Source organism: Phodopus roborovskii, unplaced genomic scaffold (assembly GCF_943737965.1).
Source record: "Phodopus roborovskii unplaced genomic scaffold, PHOROB, whole genome shotgun sequence".
NCBI classification, from domain to species: Eukaryota; Metazoa; Chordata; class Mammalia; order Rodentia; family Cricetidae; genus Phodopus; species Phodopus roborovskii.
Window position 1 is genome coordinate 21,636,268 of NW_026126407.1, and position 13,753 is coordinate 21,650,020.

The 13,753-nt window shown below is 52.2% G+C and overlaps 1 protein-coding gene across 5 annotated transcripts; it reads right to left on the bottom strand.

Moving 5' to 3' along the window:
- Window positions 1–413: 413 nt before the first annotated feature.
- Trim11 (tripartite motif containing 11) lies at window positions 414–13,753 on the bottom strand. Of its 5 annotated transcripts, none has more exons than XM_051180580.1 (6): window positions 13,210–13,753; window positions 10,273–10,368; window positions 9,466–9,693; window positions 3,230–3,252; window positions 3,048–3,148; window positions 414–1,803 (listed from the first exon to the last, which is right to left on the bottom strand). In XM_051180580.1, the coding sequence occupies exons 1-6, from the start codon at window positions 13,681–13,683 to the stop codon at window positions 1,256–1,258; spliced, it is 1,470 nt and encodes a 489-aa protein (XP_051036537.1). In that variant the 5' UTR covers window positions 13,684–13,753; the 3' UTR covers window positions 414–1,255. The 5 variants fall into 5 exon arrangements, with proteins under 5 accessions (XP_051036537.1, XP_051036536.1, XP_051036539.1 ...); XM_051180579.1 differs by having other exon boundaries at window positions 9,466–9,696; window positions 13,210–13,751; XM_051180582.1 differs by having other exon boundaries at window positions 13,279–13,750.

Here is a 13,753-nt window from a genome sequence, read left to right on the forward strand (position 1 = left end):
TTTAGGTGCCACACACACTCAACGCGCAAGCGGAACGAGGAACACGTGGCGCCTCCACTTTGCCGTGCCCGTGTGAGGCGGCTGTCTGCCTTAGGCCGGGTGACCTGTGAGCCACCTGGAAACCTGCTTCCCGGTGACCACCTACCTCCTCAACCCACGTCTGCCCGTGGGTTGTCACTTCTCTTTTTATGTGTGCCAGAGAGGGTTTTATGCAGCATGTGACTGCAGATGCCCTTGGGAGCCGGATGGGTCATTCCTTGGAGTGGGGGTTACAAGCAGTTATAAGCTGCCCAATGTGGGGGGAGCTGGGACCCAAGTCACTTCAAACTGCCACAGCAGTGTGGTGCTTTTAACTGCTGCGCCACCTTACCAGCCCAAGGCCCCAGATATTTTCCCACAGGGTAAACCGAGGATACTGTTGCAGATGACAGTTTATTTAAATGTTTCCCTTCCAATAAATAAAACTCCCAGAAGTGTCACACAAAAGCAGCCACTGCTGGCTCCTGTGCACTTGGGAGGGACTATGCAGCTCACTCTGCAAGGCAGGCAGCCACAGGCAGTGTACCAAAGCTTGCCAGACACCAGGGAAGCCCCTCTGAAGGCAAAGCCAGACAAGTCTCAGAACGGAAGGGTGTGTTCAAATGTCATGTCTGAGTTCCACTTTTGGGCCCCTTATGTGTTCCATACCAATGTGGAGGACTCATTTAGGATTCAGCCGCCACCAGACCATTTCATCTCTGGGGCCAGGCTGCTGTCCTCTCTTCTTCCCCTGTACCACACCTAGCATGGTAAGGACTTTGAGCAGTGCTTCTGTCCACTGGGCTGAATCCTGGGACGCTGGTGAGCTCGAAGCTGGCTCCTACCTAACCTTAACCTAGTTTCACTTCAGGGATGGCGTGGCATGCTTGTTGGCACAGCAGTGTGGACAGGTTCAGATTACTTCTGGAAAAGCCTATCACATCACTGGAACCTCGAGTCAGAGGTGCTGGTGACACATGGGACTTAGTGCTTTGGTGAGGGCTTTTGGCACTAAGTGACATCAGTGGCGGAGAAGATGCCCGGCACGAGGACAGAGCCCAGCCCGGGGTACTCCCACTTACTGTCGCTCAGACTGAGAGCTTGTGTTCCCACGTGTGGGCAGAAAGGCACTGTGTGCTTCTCCTAATGCTCACAGGACACCGCCTGGCTCTTGGGCCTCTGCATGGAGGGGACAAGGGACCAGGAGAGGTGAAGGGACTCTTCTAGAGGGTTCGGGTCACTGGGGACCAGCGGTGTCCCCAGGTACGCCAATCAGCCTGCAGATGGTCATAGGCGTCGGGCTACTAGACAAAGGTGAGAAGAGGGGCCTGAGTGTACCTGAGAAGGGGGTTTCAGGAAAGATAAACAGCAGCGACCCATCTGTGGCACTGTAGAATGAGAGGTGACCAGCTTCATAGTCCAGAAAGATGCCTACACGCTTAGGAGGGTCCCGTAGTGGGGAGAAGGCCCGCTCAGTGGAATTATAGAAACTCCCCAGGAACACCAGGATCCAGAACCCGTTGCCAGCTGACAGCTCCCCCTTTTCCTTCCTGTTGACATTTTCTTTGCACACGCCAAGCGCCCAGCTGGTGCGGTCCCCAACTTCTACCTCCCAGTAGTGGCGGCCAGAGGTGATGCGCTCCTGGCCTAGCACGCAGGGGCCTGGATCAAAACGCTCTGGGCTGTCAGGCAGGGCCTGCCGCTGGTCACCACGCTGCACACTCCTCCGGTCCTCGGATAAGACCAGCTCTGGGTTGGCAGTGTCTGGGTCCAGGGTTATGTCCCCTGTGGAGAGGCCCGAGGTCAACCACACTCCCAAGGCAGCCCCCATCTGCTCTGGCCATCAGCCAAACCCTCCCCAGCAGCCCAGGCTTGTTTGCTGGAACCTCAGGCTTAAGTAACTCTCCCGTGGAGAATATCTCCTCCCTGGGAAAAGACACCTAGCTCTATCTGAACCCAGAATTTTCTAGAAACCACTCCTACATTACTTCTGATGACAAGAGAGCATTCTGACTGCAGTTTTTTAATTTGTTTTTTTGAGAAAGGGTCTCATGTAGCCCAGGATGGGCTTGCTTGCTACATAGCAAAGGGTGACCTGGAGGTGTGGATGCTTCTGCCCACACATGTCCTGACCATGTGTTCTTTCTTTCACTCTATAATGAAGACTGGCTCTGGGCCACAGCTGCACCCTGGGCTCCAGGGAAACACAGAGACCTGCTCAGGAGGAGGGTTGCTGTCTCCTCCCAGCCACAGTCCCAAGTGATTTCTGGTCTACCTACCTCTGGGCCTGGCATGCATGCCCCCAACCCCTTGACCTTTGGCTAGAACCAAGGGCAGCAGTCCCCTGGACAAACAAGGCTTGGCAACAGAGTCCACCCCTGGCTTTGGAAGAAGGCCTGAAAACCTGCTTTGCCAATTTCAGGAGTCCTATGACATCACACCTGAACTTATGCTGCTAAGATGGCTCAGGTGGTGCTGATGACATCAGGATGGGGCTAGTCACACCGCCAGCTGTGGGACGGAAGGATTCGAATTTCAGCCTCATTCTCTGGCTCCAGGAAGAGGAGAGGAGCCAGTCGTCAAGTCTGCTCACAGTGATCTGGCACACCGAGCTGGGGAACTCATCAAAGTACCAGGAGGGTGGTGTACAGGGAGGGCAGGAAGGATTTGTGTCCATCCTCCAGCCTTGCCCACACATCGCTTCCTTAACTGCAGCTTTTATAAAAATACTAAGCAAAGTGTCTCTGGGATTTTGTGATCCACCTTAGTAAATTATCTAACATCATGGAGGGGTTGTGAGGACTTTGGAAGAAGAGCAGGGAGACAGAAATACGGGCATCCCCTAGGTCTTGCAAATTGCACTGAAGTAGGGCAGTGTTGCAGGGCTGGGCCTGCTGGAGAATTTTTTGGTTTGGAAAATAATGTGTCTAAAGCAGAGGGAAGTTTCTAGAACTGCTGCTCTAAGCTACCGAATCCATTTCAAATCCTGGGGTCTCCTGACAGCTCTGCTGCCAGGACTGAACACCCACCTCGGAACCTCCGCAGGGTCTCCACCAGCCCTGGAACCCGACACACGGTCCTCAGCTCCATGGGCACCACCTCTGGAGGCTGTAACTTCACATCTTGTACCCTACAGGGGACAGCTCAGCTTCATGCCTGGGGCCAGCAGCGGGGCCCCACCCACATCCTGCCCAGATGCCCAGGTTCATACCTGCACAGGGCGTCCTTAATGTCCTGTAGGAGGAAGAAAGTGTTCATTCAGTACCAAGGCTTGTTACCTCATCCTGGCTCTCCCCAGATCACTCCAGCCCCATGTAGCAAAGACACACACAAGTGGGGTCTGGTCACTGTCCAGATACAGAAATGCTACAGAGGTCTAGAGCCCTGTGGAGGTACGTCTTGAAGGGTGGACCAGGTCCAGATCAAGCCCTGCCTCTTCCTCTTACTGGCAGCAAATGACAGCCACTGTCTACTCTTAGGACAGGACAGGCATGTGTATTTGCCTGATGAATAGGGTATGCTGTGTAAAGTCAGGCTCCTCACAGCTCAGCCCTGTGCCCTCTGCCCCTTCCCTTAATACCACCTCCCAGGTCCCATAGGTGCCTCAGCTTAGCCCTATGCTTTGTTCTTCCTTCTGTGTCTATTTGTCTGGTCTGCAAAGGTATCTCACAGTCAGGGGCCAAACTGTGTCCCTCCCTCCCCCAAACCTTGGAATGTAACTGTATTTCAACATACAGTCAGTCTGTAAAATTTACTATAAGACACACCCTATTGTTATTGATCAGAGAGGACCCATAAGCTCCTAAAACACAGGCTTACCGTTGCTCTTGGTTATCCACCATGATTAGAAGGTAAGCCTCTATTGCTGAAGACACAACACTTTGGTCACAGGTCATCAAGAAATCAAGCTGAACAGACCTGGAATTACCTCCCTGACAGTTAACTTTCACAGGACCAAAGTCACCAAAGTCACTTAGAGGTGGATCCTGGTGCAACGCTGACCTATAAGGTAAGAGATGTCCACTGCTACAATAGTGGCACCGAGGTTATGGGGTAACCAACTGCTTTTTCACTGGCTTTGAGGCCTGCTCTACAGGAAGAAGGAATTCGTGCCTGGAACGGCTGGGGAGGCCTTAGGCCCTAGAGGGGAACCTACTACTGTTGATTTGCTCAACAGATATTTTCAAACTGCCTTCTAAATGTTTATATCCAGATAAGTGCTGCTGTCAATCTTGGGTAGAGAAGCGTCTCTGGGCAGAAGGCAGCAGTCAGTGCAGAGCATCAAGACTAGTCAAAGTGCAGAGAGTAAGTGACTGGAGTGTACTCAGCTCTAAGTGAGTCATTCCTGTCCACACACACACATCCCAGAAAGGCTTGGAGGGCATGGGGGGTGGGGCACGGGATAGTGGGAGAGCTGGAGGACAGGAGGAGACATGTGACAGGCTGTCTCCTGGTCCTGACATGACCACTGCACCTATGAGCTCAGAGCAGATGTGGTGACCTGCACATGATCAGGCCAGGCAGTCAGGCCAGCACAATGAGGGAGGGGTTCGTTAGGCTACTGCCAGGTTGCCCGGCACACAGGGGCAACACAGACTCGTCTCAGAAGGTCATTTAAATAAAAGAGAGAGAAAGGAAAGATAAGAAGGTGGGGAAAACATGTGCTGGGGGTCTCAGGGGCAGGGGCAGTCAGTGGACATAATCAGGGATAGGTGTATGAAACTTTGAAAATCAATACAATTTCTTAAAAAAAAAAAAAAGTCACAGTCAGGTGGTGATGGCACATGCCTTTAATCCCAACACTAGGGATAGAAGCAGGCAGATCTCTGTGAGTTCAAGGCCAGCCTGGTCTACAGAGTGAGCTTCAGGACAACCAAGGTTACAAATGTCACTATTAGTGTTAATAACGTCAAGTTCTTATTGTTAGGTACTTGTAACATTAGTTTTCCTGTAGATATGCAAAGACCATGGGAGGTGGTCAATTTATTCCCTAATTGGAAGTTGTTGGGCTTTCCCTTGTTGCTCTAACGGTTGGTGGTTAGGTTACATTGTCACAGCACTCTACATAATCTCCTGACAACTATGCAAAGATGGCAATAGACCCTCATTGCCCCTGAAGGCACAGCCTCAACCAAAACAGCCTGTAGCAGATTTCCACCTCCATGAACTCTAGGTAGCACTTCCCCCCTTCTCTAGTTGTCGTGGAATTCAAAACCCCTTCTCTGGCTATAAAATAGGCTCTTCAGCTCCCATGGCATGCAGGTTCAGAAGCACCCTCCTGTCCATTTCCCTGGTGTTCCAATAGGCCCAACAGGCCCTCGTGGTCTCTTCTCATCTAACTAGTGGCATAGGCTAAGCTGGTAATATTAAAAAGGGGAGCAACAGAGATGGTAGATACTGCCCAGTCAGCTGGCTGAGCGCTCAGGGCAGGAGAAAGGGTGTCAGTACAGAAGGAGAGGGATAGACGGCAGTGAGCTGCAGCTAAAAACGAATGGACTTAAAATAGCAGAAACTATCTTGCTGCCAGCAAGAGTTCCAGGGAGATGTATAATGCTAAAGTCAAGGGTCTGAGTGAGACCTTGGGCCAAAAGCTCAACACTGGCTGGTGTTAAGGGCCAAGGAATCCTGATACTCACATCTGTCTGGAAGCTGCAGCACCGCCTGCCACAGGGGCGGCGGCTGAGTCTCTACTCCCTAGGCCCTTACACAACTGTAACACTTGTAGGTCCAGGGCCCCCCAGTGTCCTAGACCTACACCCAAGGACACCGGAGAGTGCCACGTGCTGTTGCCTGCCGCTACTGCTCACTCCTGCCAAACACCAAGGGAAATGAGAGCTTCCTGCCAACCCAGAATCTCTCTCACTAGAGCAGTCTCTAGTCAGTCGACAGTAACAACAGGACCGGTGACTTGAGTGACAGGTGGGAACATGGGAGATGATGGATGTCTTTGAACCAGGAGAGAGACCTCCAGAGACACCAACCTTGATGATTTGGCTGGGGTGACTGTCCTCCTAGACAGGTGGTGGGGATTTGGTCCCGATAAAGATTTGTCAAGAGGTGGTGTGACCTTGAAGAGGTGCCATCTAAAGGGAAGTGTCAGGGGCTTACCCTTGGAAGGAATTAATATAATACAGTTCGCGTGGACCCTGGGTAGCTCTTAGTTAACAGCACACTGGCCCTTTCCTCTCCTCTAGCCCCCATCTCACCAAGCAGTCTCCCTTGTTCAGGCCCCTGCAGTATGATGCCACTGCCATAACACGACGCAGCCAAGTTGTCACCCACTCAAGCTGCCAGCATGCTGCCTGGACTTTCGGCCCCCAGCCTTGGGTATTTCACAGCAACAAAATAAACTAGCACACTAGTTCTGCTGAAACCCTGTCCTCTACTTCCAGCCCCCAGTATCATAAGGAAGTGACGTTCTGTGTGTCAGGCACTCAGCCTACTGCACTTTACATGGAAGTAGAGCTGAGAGGCACATGCAGCTAGCCAGCTCCTGTAAGCCCTGGCCTTCTTTCAGACATGGTAAGTAAGATACAGTCCCTGTCAAGGGAGAAGGTCCCTGCAGATGGGATCATACTTAAAAGTTCTGTCTGGGAGACAACAGATCACAAAGGCCTCAAAAAAGAAGGCTCTGGAGGCGAATGTGGATTCCCTGGAAGATACAGGGGAGGGTGCATGTGCATGAGCCTGGAGCACCAAGAGCCTGATGTGCGCAGAGCAGACGAAATCTCCCATCTCCCACCCTTTTGGAAACAGGTGTGTTGGGGGCACTAGTGGCCACATGGCCCGAGGCAAGGACGGCACAGCATGATAGCAGAGCCTTGGCCTCCAGAGTAGGTAAGGGGCCTCCTTAGACTCAGCTATTCAGGGATGACAAAAATCAACTCTGTTCTATAGAGCATGTCAGCCTAGAGGGGCTATCAGCAAACATAGATGGGTTCCATGTCCTCCCAACCCTCACCTGTGAGTGACCCCTGCCCAAAAGGCAATAGGTGACAACACCAGGCCTTAGACACTCAGCAGAAGGACCCTGCAGACTGGGGCTGAGAGCATAGAACCCCTTAGACTTCTCTTTTCACCCTAGACAATGAACAGCAGCTCATAGGGACAGAATGGATGAAGCAAGGGCTGCTTTCCTAACCCCCACACATGGGCATAACCCGCGCCAGCAGGCAGATAAGGCTTTCCTAGCAAAGCTTGGTGGACGGGAGGAGGGGTGGGTGGGGGGTGGGTGGGGGGGTGGAGGTGTGGGGGGACAGTTGGGCAGCAGGAGGCAGTGAGACACAAGTGAGGGAACGGTTGGGGACACTGGTGGCAGCTAGGCAGCCTGGTGATATGAAATGTGAGTGGCTGCCTGAAATCAGCACATACAAAAACAAACCAAATCTGGTCACACAGATCTCTATGCCCCCATTTCCAAGTTACCCCTTCTTCCTAAAACCTTCCAGCATTCTGTTTTCTATAGTCCAGCAGGGTGACTGTGGCTAACAACCCGTGGATGAGCCACAAGACAGGCTTGATTTCTCGTGTTTCCTGTCTGTATCAGTGAGTCTCACGAGTTGCTCACATGAATATGAACACCTTACAGTGACCAAAAATCAAAACAAAACAAACAAAACACAACATATAGCAATGTATATTTATCTTCAAGGAGGGGTATGAGATTTGAATGGACATAAACACGCACACATGCATGCGCACACAAACAGACACAAAGATCAGGTAGGAGGCATGTCGGTGCACTTCATCTACTTGACTGACATAGGCTTCTGTCTCCATTCCTCTGTTTCTCTAGTCCTCCCTCTAAAAGCACACAGAGACATTTCTATTTGGCAGGCTCTAACCATTTGAAAGCTTGGTAAAGGTCAAAATCCCTAGGTGTCTCTTCCCAGTGAGCCACCTCCTACTATGTACCCAGCACCTGGGCCCCAGAGGAAAGACACTGTCTCTGTCCTACACAAATGGCAGACAGCCAGTCTTAGACCCCCAAATCTATATGCCAGGCAGATGGCATTGAGGTGTGGGATGGCACAAAGCAAAGCCAGGCCCCTAAGGAAGGGCAACAGTGGTCCCCACAGCCTGAATTCAGTAGTCACCCCTGAATCCCATCAATGCCCACTAGACAGATGGGGAAACTGAGGCCCTGAGCCTGCGGAAGGGTCCTAGAACTGACTGCCACGCTTTTCACGGTCATCTAGACTGCCCTGAGACAGAGGACAGGGGACCTGAGTGTTCTGCTTTGGGGAAAATGAGAAAGCCAGATTCAGGGAAGAGTAGGATTGGAGCATACATCTTAGGGATAACAACCCCCCCCCAAAAAAAAGAAGAAGACAGGCACTAAGGGACTTGCTACAGTTCAAATGTCTCTGTCAAGATGCACATCAAAATTTAATCCCTACCATGAGGTCTTATGAGGACTTTTCTAAAGTGATTTGTCCTGAGTGTTCCAAGAGCCCCTTATCAGAGGCTGTTGCTTGACTTCAGCTCCCCAGTCTCACATTGCTATAACAGAAATGATAGGGACACCCCCCACAAAGATAACTGGACATCCAGGAGGGGTGGGGAGTAGGGAGTATGCAACACAGGCTGAAAGCCTTGGGGTGGGAGTCCTACCAAGGGCTCTCGGGGGCCCAGGAGCAAGAACAAGGGATAAAAGCATCCCTGGGAGCGAAACAAGGCTTATCCTGTCCCCCAAGGTACACAGGCTGATCCACGTCCGCTCTTTGTCCACAGAGAACAGCAACTGTGGTCAGTCAGCCTGAGAAAATAGGAAGCTGAATGCCGGGACTTCTTACAAGGTGTTCCTTCCCAATGTATGCCCTCATTTTGCACCTGTACACTCAACCGACTATGGACTGAAAGTAAAATCACATCTGGACCAAACACATGACGCTTGCCCTCCTCATTATCCCTTAAATATAGAGCAGCAGCTATTTAACAGCATGTTCAGAATATTCAGGGTCTCAGGTCAGCTAGCAGTGACTGAGGGCAGGCAGAGGACGCAAGCAGGGGATGTGTGCAGCCGACACACAAACGCCACATCCTTTCATTCAAGGAACTGGTGTTTTCCCATTGGGAGCCTTGCGGGGCTGGCATCCATCTCCATGGACACCAAAGACTATTTCTCTTTCTTTTATCACAATGAGTGTGGGGTGGCAGAATGCTGGGATACCTTGTCTTAGCTGCCGTGGTATTTCCAGGAGAGATGGGCACACCAGGCTCTCTGCAGACTTGTTATAGACAAGCTTTGCCAACACTGAGCATGGTATGACACATTATGTAGCAGCATGGCCCATATGTGTCAGCGGTGGAGGAGGCAGAGCTGGGGCCTGGGTTGTATCGCATGCCCAGTGGCAACCCTGCAGTAGGAAGGTGCAGACCCTGTGTGTCTGGAGAGGAGGCAGTGGGGAGAACCGTGAACCTCCAGGATTTACCCAGCTCACTCACCTGCAATAACCCCAGAGCTGGCAGTTGGCAGCGGTTCTCAAGCTCGGAGACGAGGGCTGCCAGCTGCGTGCTTTGCTGGCCAAGTCTCGCGGCACCTTCGCGCAACCTTGGCAGCACCTCCAGCTCCTCTTCCTCTAGCTTCTGCAGCAGCTGTTGCTCCTCCTCTGCCAGCAGGCGGCGCAGCCTCTCAAACTCACCCAGCACATTCTGCCGCTGGCTCTCCACCATCTTCTGTGGGGCACAAGGAGGACAGCTGAGGGCAAGACCTGCTGCCAGACCAGAGACTGGCCATTAGACACAGAACACACCACCAGGAGCTGCCTAGACCCCCAAGAGCTGACAACATATGCAATCTGTCATTCATGGCTGCCCAGATACATGGCTGACAATTCTGGACAATTCACAACCCAAGCCCACCCCTGGAGCCTTCAAACCTCTAATTTACCACCCATTACTACCCAGACTCCAGATCCATCATACAGGCCCCAAGCCCATCCCCAGATGTCAGCCAGACAAACCTGCCACCACTCACAAAGCTAGACAGACCAAATCTACCCTAGTGCCAAATACCTCCCTGACCCCTAAATCCACTGCTGGAGACTGCCACCCCCCTATACCTGGCCTGCTTATGACATCCAATCCAAGTCCATCCTTGGGACCCCTCATGACAGCTTGCCAGGACCCTGGGTACATAGTGTATGGCAGAAGGATGGAATCCAACTTTGGCATCTTATACACATGCACATGTTCTGGCCTGACCATAGGGTGTCTCGATGCTCCCTCCTTCACCCCAGACCCAGCACCTGCCTGCCACAAGGCACAGGTTTCCTCAGCCTGGGCTTGGAACAGCATCGCATCCTCCATTTGTTTCCTCAGGTGTTCCAGTGACTTTTCCAGCCTCCCCTGGTGAGATGGAGACCAGGCGGTGCCATGAGAATCTCAATCAGCATTGGGCCCTATATAGGTGGGGCCCAGACACAGAAATCTGCCTTTTCCCTCCTGACCTCCTATCCCAACCTCTTCCCCATTGGGCCAAATGAAATTTGTTCAGATAATGGCAGGCTAAAATGCCCACCACTGGCAGGTACCCTCCTGATTTGGTAGTATCCCCTCTAGTGATCAAAGCACAGAACCCTTCCCTTTCCCCAAATTCACCAAACGACATAGTCAAGGTTTCTCCTCATTTTCTGTTCTAGCCCCGTGGCCCTAAACCAGCTCTGCTCACCTCTGCGAAGTTGATACCTTGTTCCCTGCTTGGTGGGAGCATCCAGGCTCCCTCTACAGGGCATACCCACCAAGCTGGCAGTGAAAACTGAGCTTTCCTCCCTCCAATCCATTGTCCCCTCCTCTTCCCGTGGTCACAGCAAGTCAGAGTACCCCTCAAAATTCCCAAGCTGCATACCCGACCACTTATGATTATCGACCACCTAGGTGATGGGCTAGACTTCTGGGAGGTGATTGGGTTTGGAGAGTCCCTGCTTCTTCCTCATGCGAACACAGCAAGAAGGGGGCCACTTGTGAGGGAGGAAGCAGCCCTTACTAGATAAGCCTTGACCCTGGACAGCCTCCAGGGCTGTGTGTCATCGCTGTCTGTGGTTAGCACAGGAGGGACTGTACCACAGGAGTTCAGAATAGACTTCCTACCTTTCTCCCAGTCCTTCATTGGATGGCTGTATTTTCCTAGGTTGGACCTGATACAGTTCCCATTTCCTTTCTTGCAGTTTTGTGTACTACAGAATGGCAGGCACTCCTATAAACAGGCCAATTGGGTGGCTTGTGTTTATCTCAGTAGGGTCTGCTTGTATCAATCCAGACCTCATCAACTCCAGGCCTGGACAAGGTGCTGGGGGAAATCCAGAGGTCAGTCATGGAGGAGATATGGAACCAGCTGCTGGCTGGGCCCAGCCCTCAGCAGAGCAATGGTAGGAACCACAGGCTTGTCCCAGATGCTGCCTAACCTAACTTCTCTTGGAAATTCGGGCCTATTTTATCACTTGGCACCATCATCATGTACACCTCCCTCCAGCTTATGTTCTGAGCTCTGCCTGAGTCTTTCCAGTGATTTTTCCTGGAACCCTGGGCCTCATGAATGCTAAGTGAGTGCCTTACCACCCAGTTACATCCAGCCTTCTTTTTATTTTATAACATGATCTTACTACACTATCTGCACTGGCTTTGAACTTACTGTAACCCAAGTAGGCCTGAACTTTGATTTTCCCGCCTCAGCCTTCTGAGTAGCTGGCATGACATATATGAGCCACCATACTTGGCATTTTCTCATTTTTAAGAAATTATCTTTATTATTTTGATTATGTGTATGTCTGCAAGTAGGATGTGCCCTTCAGTGTGCATGCCTATACAGGCCAGGCATGTCAGCTCTCTTTGGAGCTGGGGTTACAGGCAGCTATGAGCTGCCCAGTATGAATGCTGGGAACAGAACTTGAGCAGTCTGGAAGAGCAGTAAATTCTAAGTACTTGAGACATCGGTCTGGCTCCATTTTGCCACTTCCAATGCTGAGGCCAGGGACAGCATTTTAAACAGGGTGGGCTTATGAAGCAGCAGCATGTGTACACTTTGGCAAAAACTTCAAGTTCTGGTTGCACATAAAGCTATCATTGGTTAGGTCTTGGTGCAGACTTCCTACCTTGGGTGTGGTGAAAGTTGAGTGGAACCCAGGAGGCCCTGGGTCAGGCCTGGGTTCTCCCCTCAACTCCCAGTTCCTGCTTATGGAACTCTCCCATCTCTCTGGTTTTACTGGAGAACTGGAGGCTCCCCTCTGGGACAGTGCCAAAGAGTGAACTTGTCACCTGAGACATGAAGGCCAGCTTGGGAAGGCACCCCCATCCCAAGCTCCAGTGGTCACAGGTAAAAACCATCTGCAGATTTCCTGGTATCACCTGATAAGGCAAGCTGTGTCCACACACCCAAACCTGCCTGGGTGCTGTTATGTTTGTGTGGAGGTGAGGGCTACTGAACAGACACAGATACATAGGTGGGCAGAAGGCAGAGAGCATCAGTTCTACAGGAGGGAGGCACCCTCCATTAGTCTCCTCCTTCCTAGACAGGTCCACACTGATGAGACCTAGAAGTCCCAGTCTCTCTCTGGTAACTCTACACCCCTTTGGATAAAAGCCCTAATACCTGCTTCTCTGAGTTTCCCTTTTCCTTGTGTGACCCCTATGCAGGAGAAATTTAAAATATTACTTGAGCTGTGCCTTTCTCCTGTTCATGTCTCGTCACTTTAATTGTTAAGTTCAGACAATGAACCTAGCAAGAACGAAGACAAGGTTTTTCTTCTTTTGAACAGAGCAGCTTTAGTGTTGCCCCTGTAGGATTTATCTTGTCACTTCTGGAGAGATGTGGGTCCCTTTCAGCACCATCAAAGGGCTTTCGGTGGCAGGAAAGTAAGCCAGCTGAACCAATGAATCCGGTATGGATCAAGCAAACACTTGGGATCCCAAAGCTCAGGGATCTGTTTATAAGCTCCAAACCCCTGTGCTGAAAACCAAAGCCAAGGAGACTTGGTGCCTGATTTCATGCTGGGATAGTAACATACTGGCCGAGTATCAACTCTGATGTCAGTCAAACTGTTACTCTCACAGTGGCCCCTTCAGTTCTCCCTGGCCAGTCAGGATTGACAACCAACACCCAGTTTCCCCAGAATGCCTGTGCATCTCATCCTGGAATAAGGCAGACTACGTCCCGACCCTCCCACAGGATCAGGTTAACTCACACTCCCTCACCCAAGACGGGACAGTGACGGGACATCCCTTTGCTCCAGACACGGACCGGTTGCACTTGGCAGAACGCACCTTGAGGTCTTCGGCCGCGTCCTGCAGCGGTCGGACCCGGTGAGCCCAGTGCTCCGAGCGCTCGCAGGTGGGACACAGCAGGCAGAGGTCGTCGCCACAGAAGGTGGCCAGCGGCTCGCGGTGCGCCGCGCATACGCCCTGTGGGACAGGCGACGGCGGGTGCAGGCGCCGCGCCATTTCTGCCATCTTGGCAAGCGGGCGATTGGGTCGCAGGTTCCTCTGCGCGGACAGCTCGCGGCACTCGGGGCACGCGTACGGGCCCTCGGGCTGGCCCCAACAACGTCGGATGCACTCGCGGCAGAAGTTGTGACCGCAGTCGGTCATCACCGGGTCGGTGAAGTAATCGAGGCAGATGGCGCAGGTGGCCTCCTCTTGGAGGTTGGTGGACAAGTCTGGGGCAGCCATGGTGCGGGCTGCAGCGCCTGGATCAGGCTCTTGGCGCGCGCGGGGAACAGGCTACTCGGTAGTGGGGACG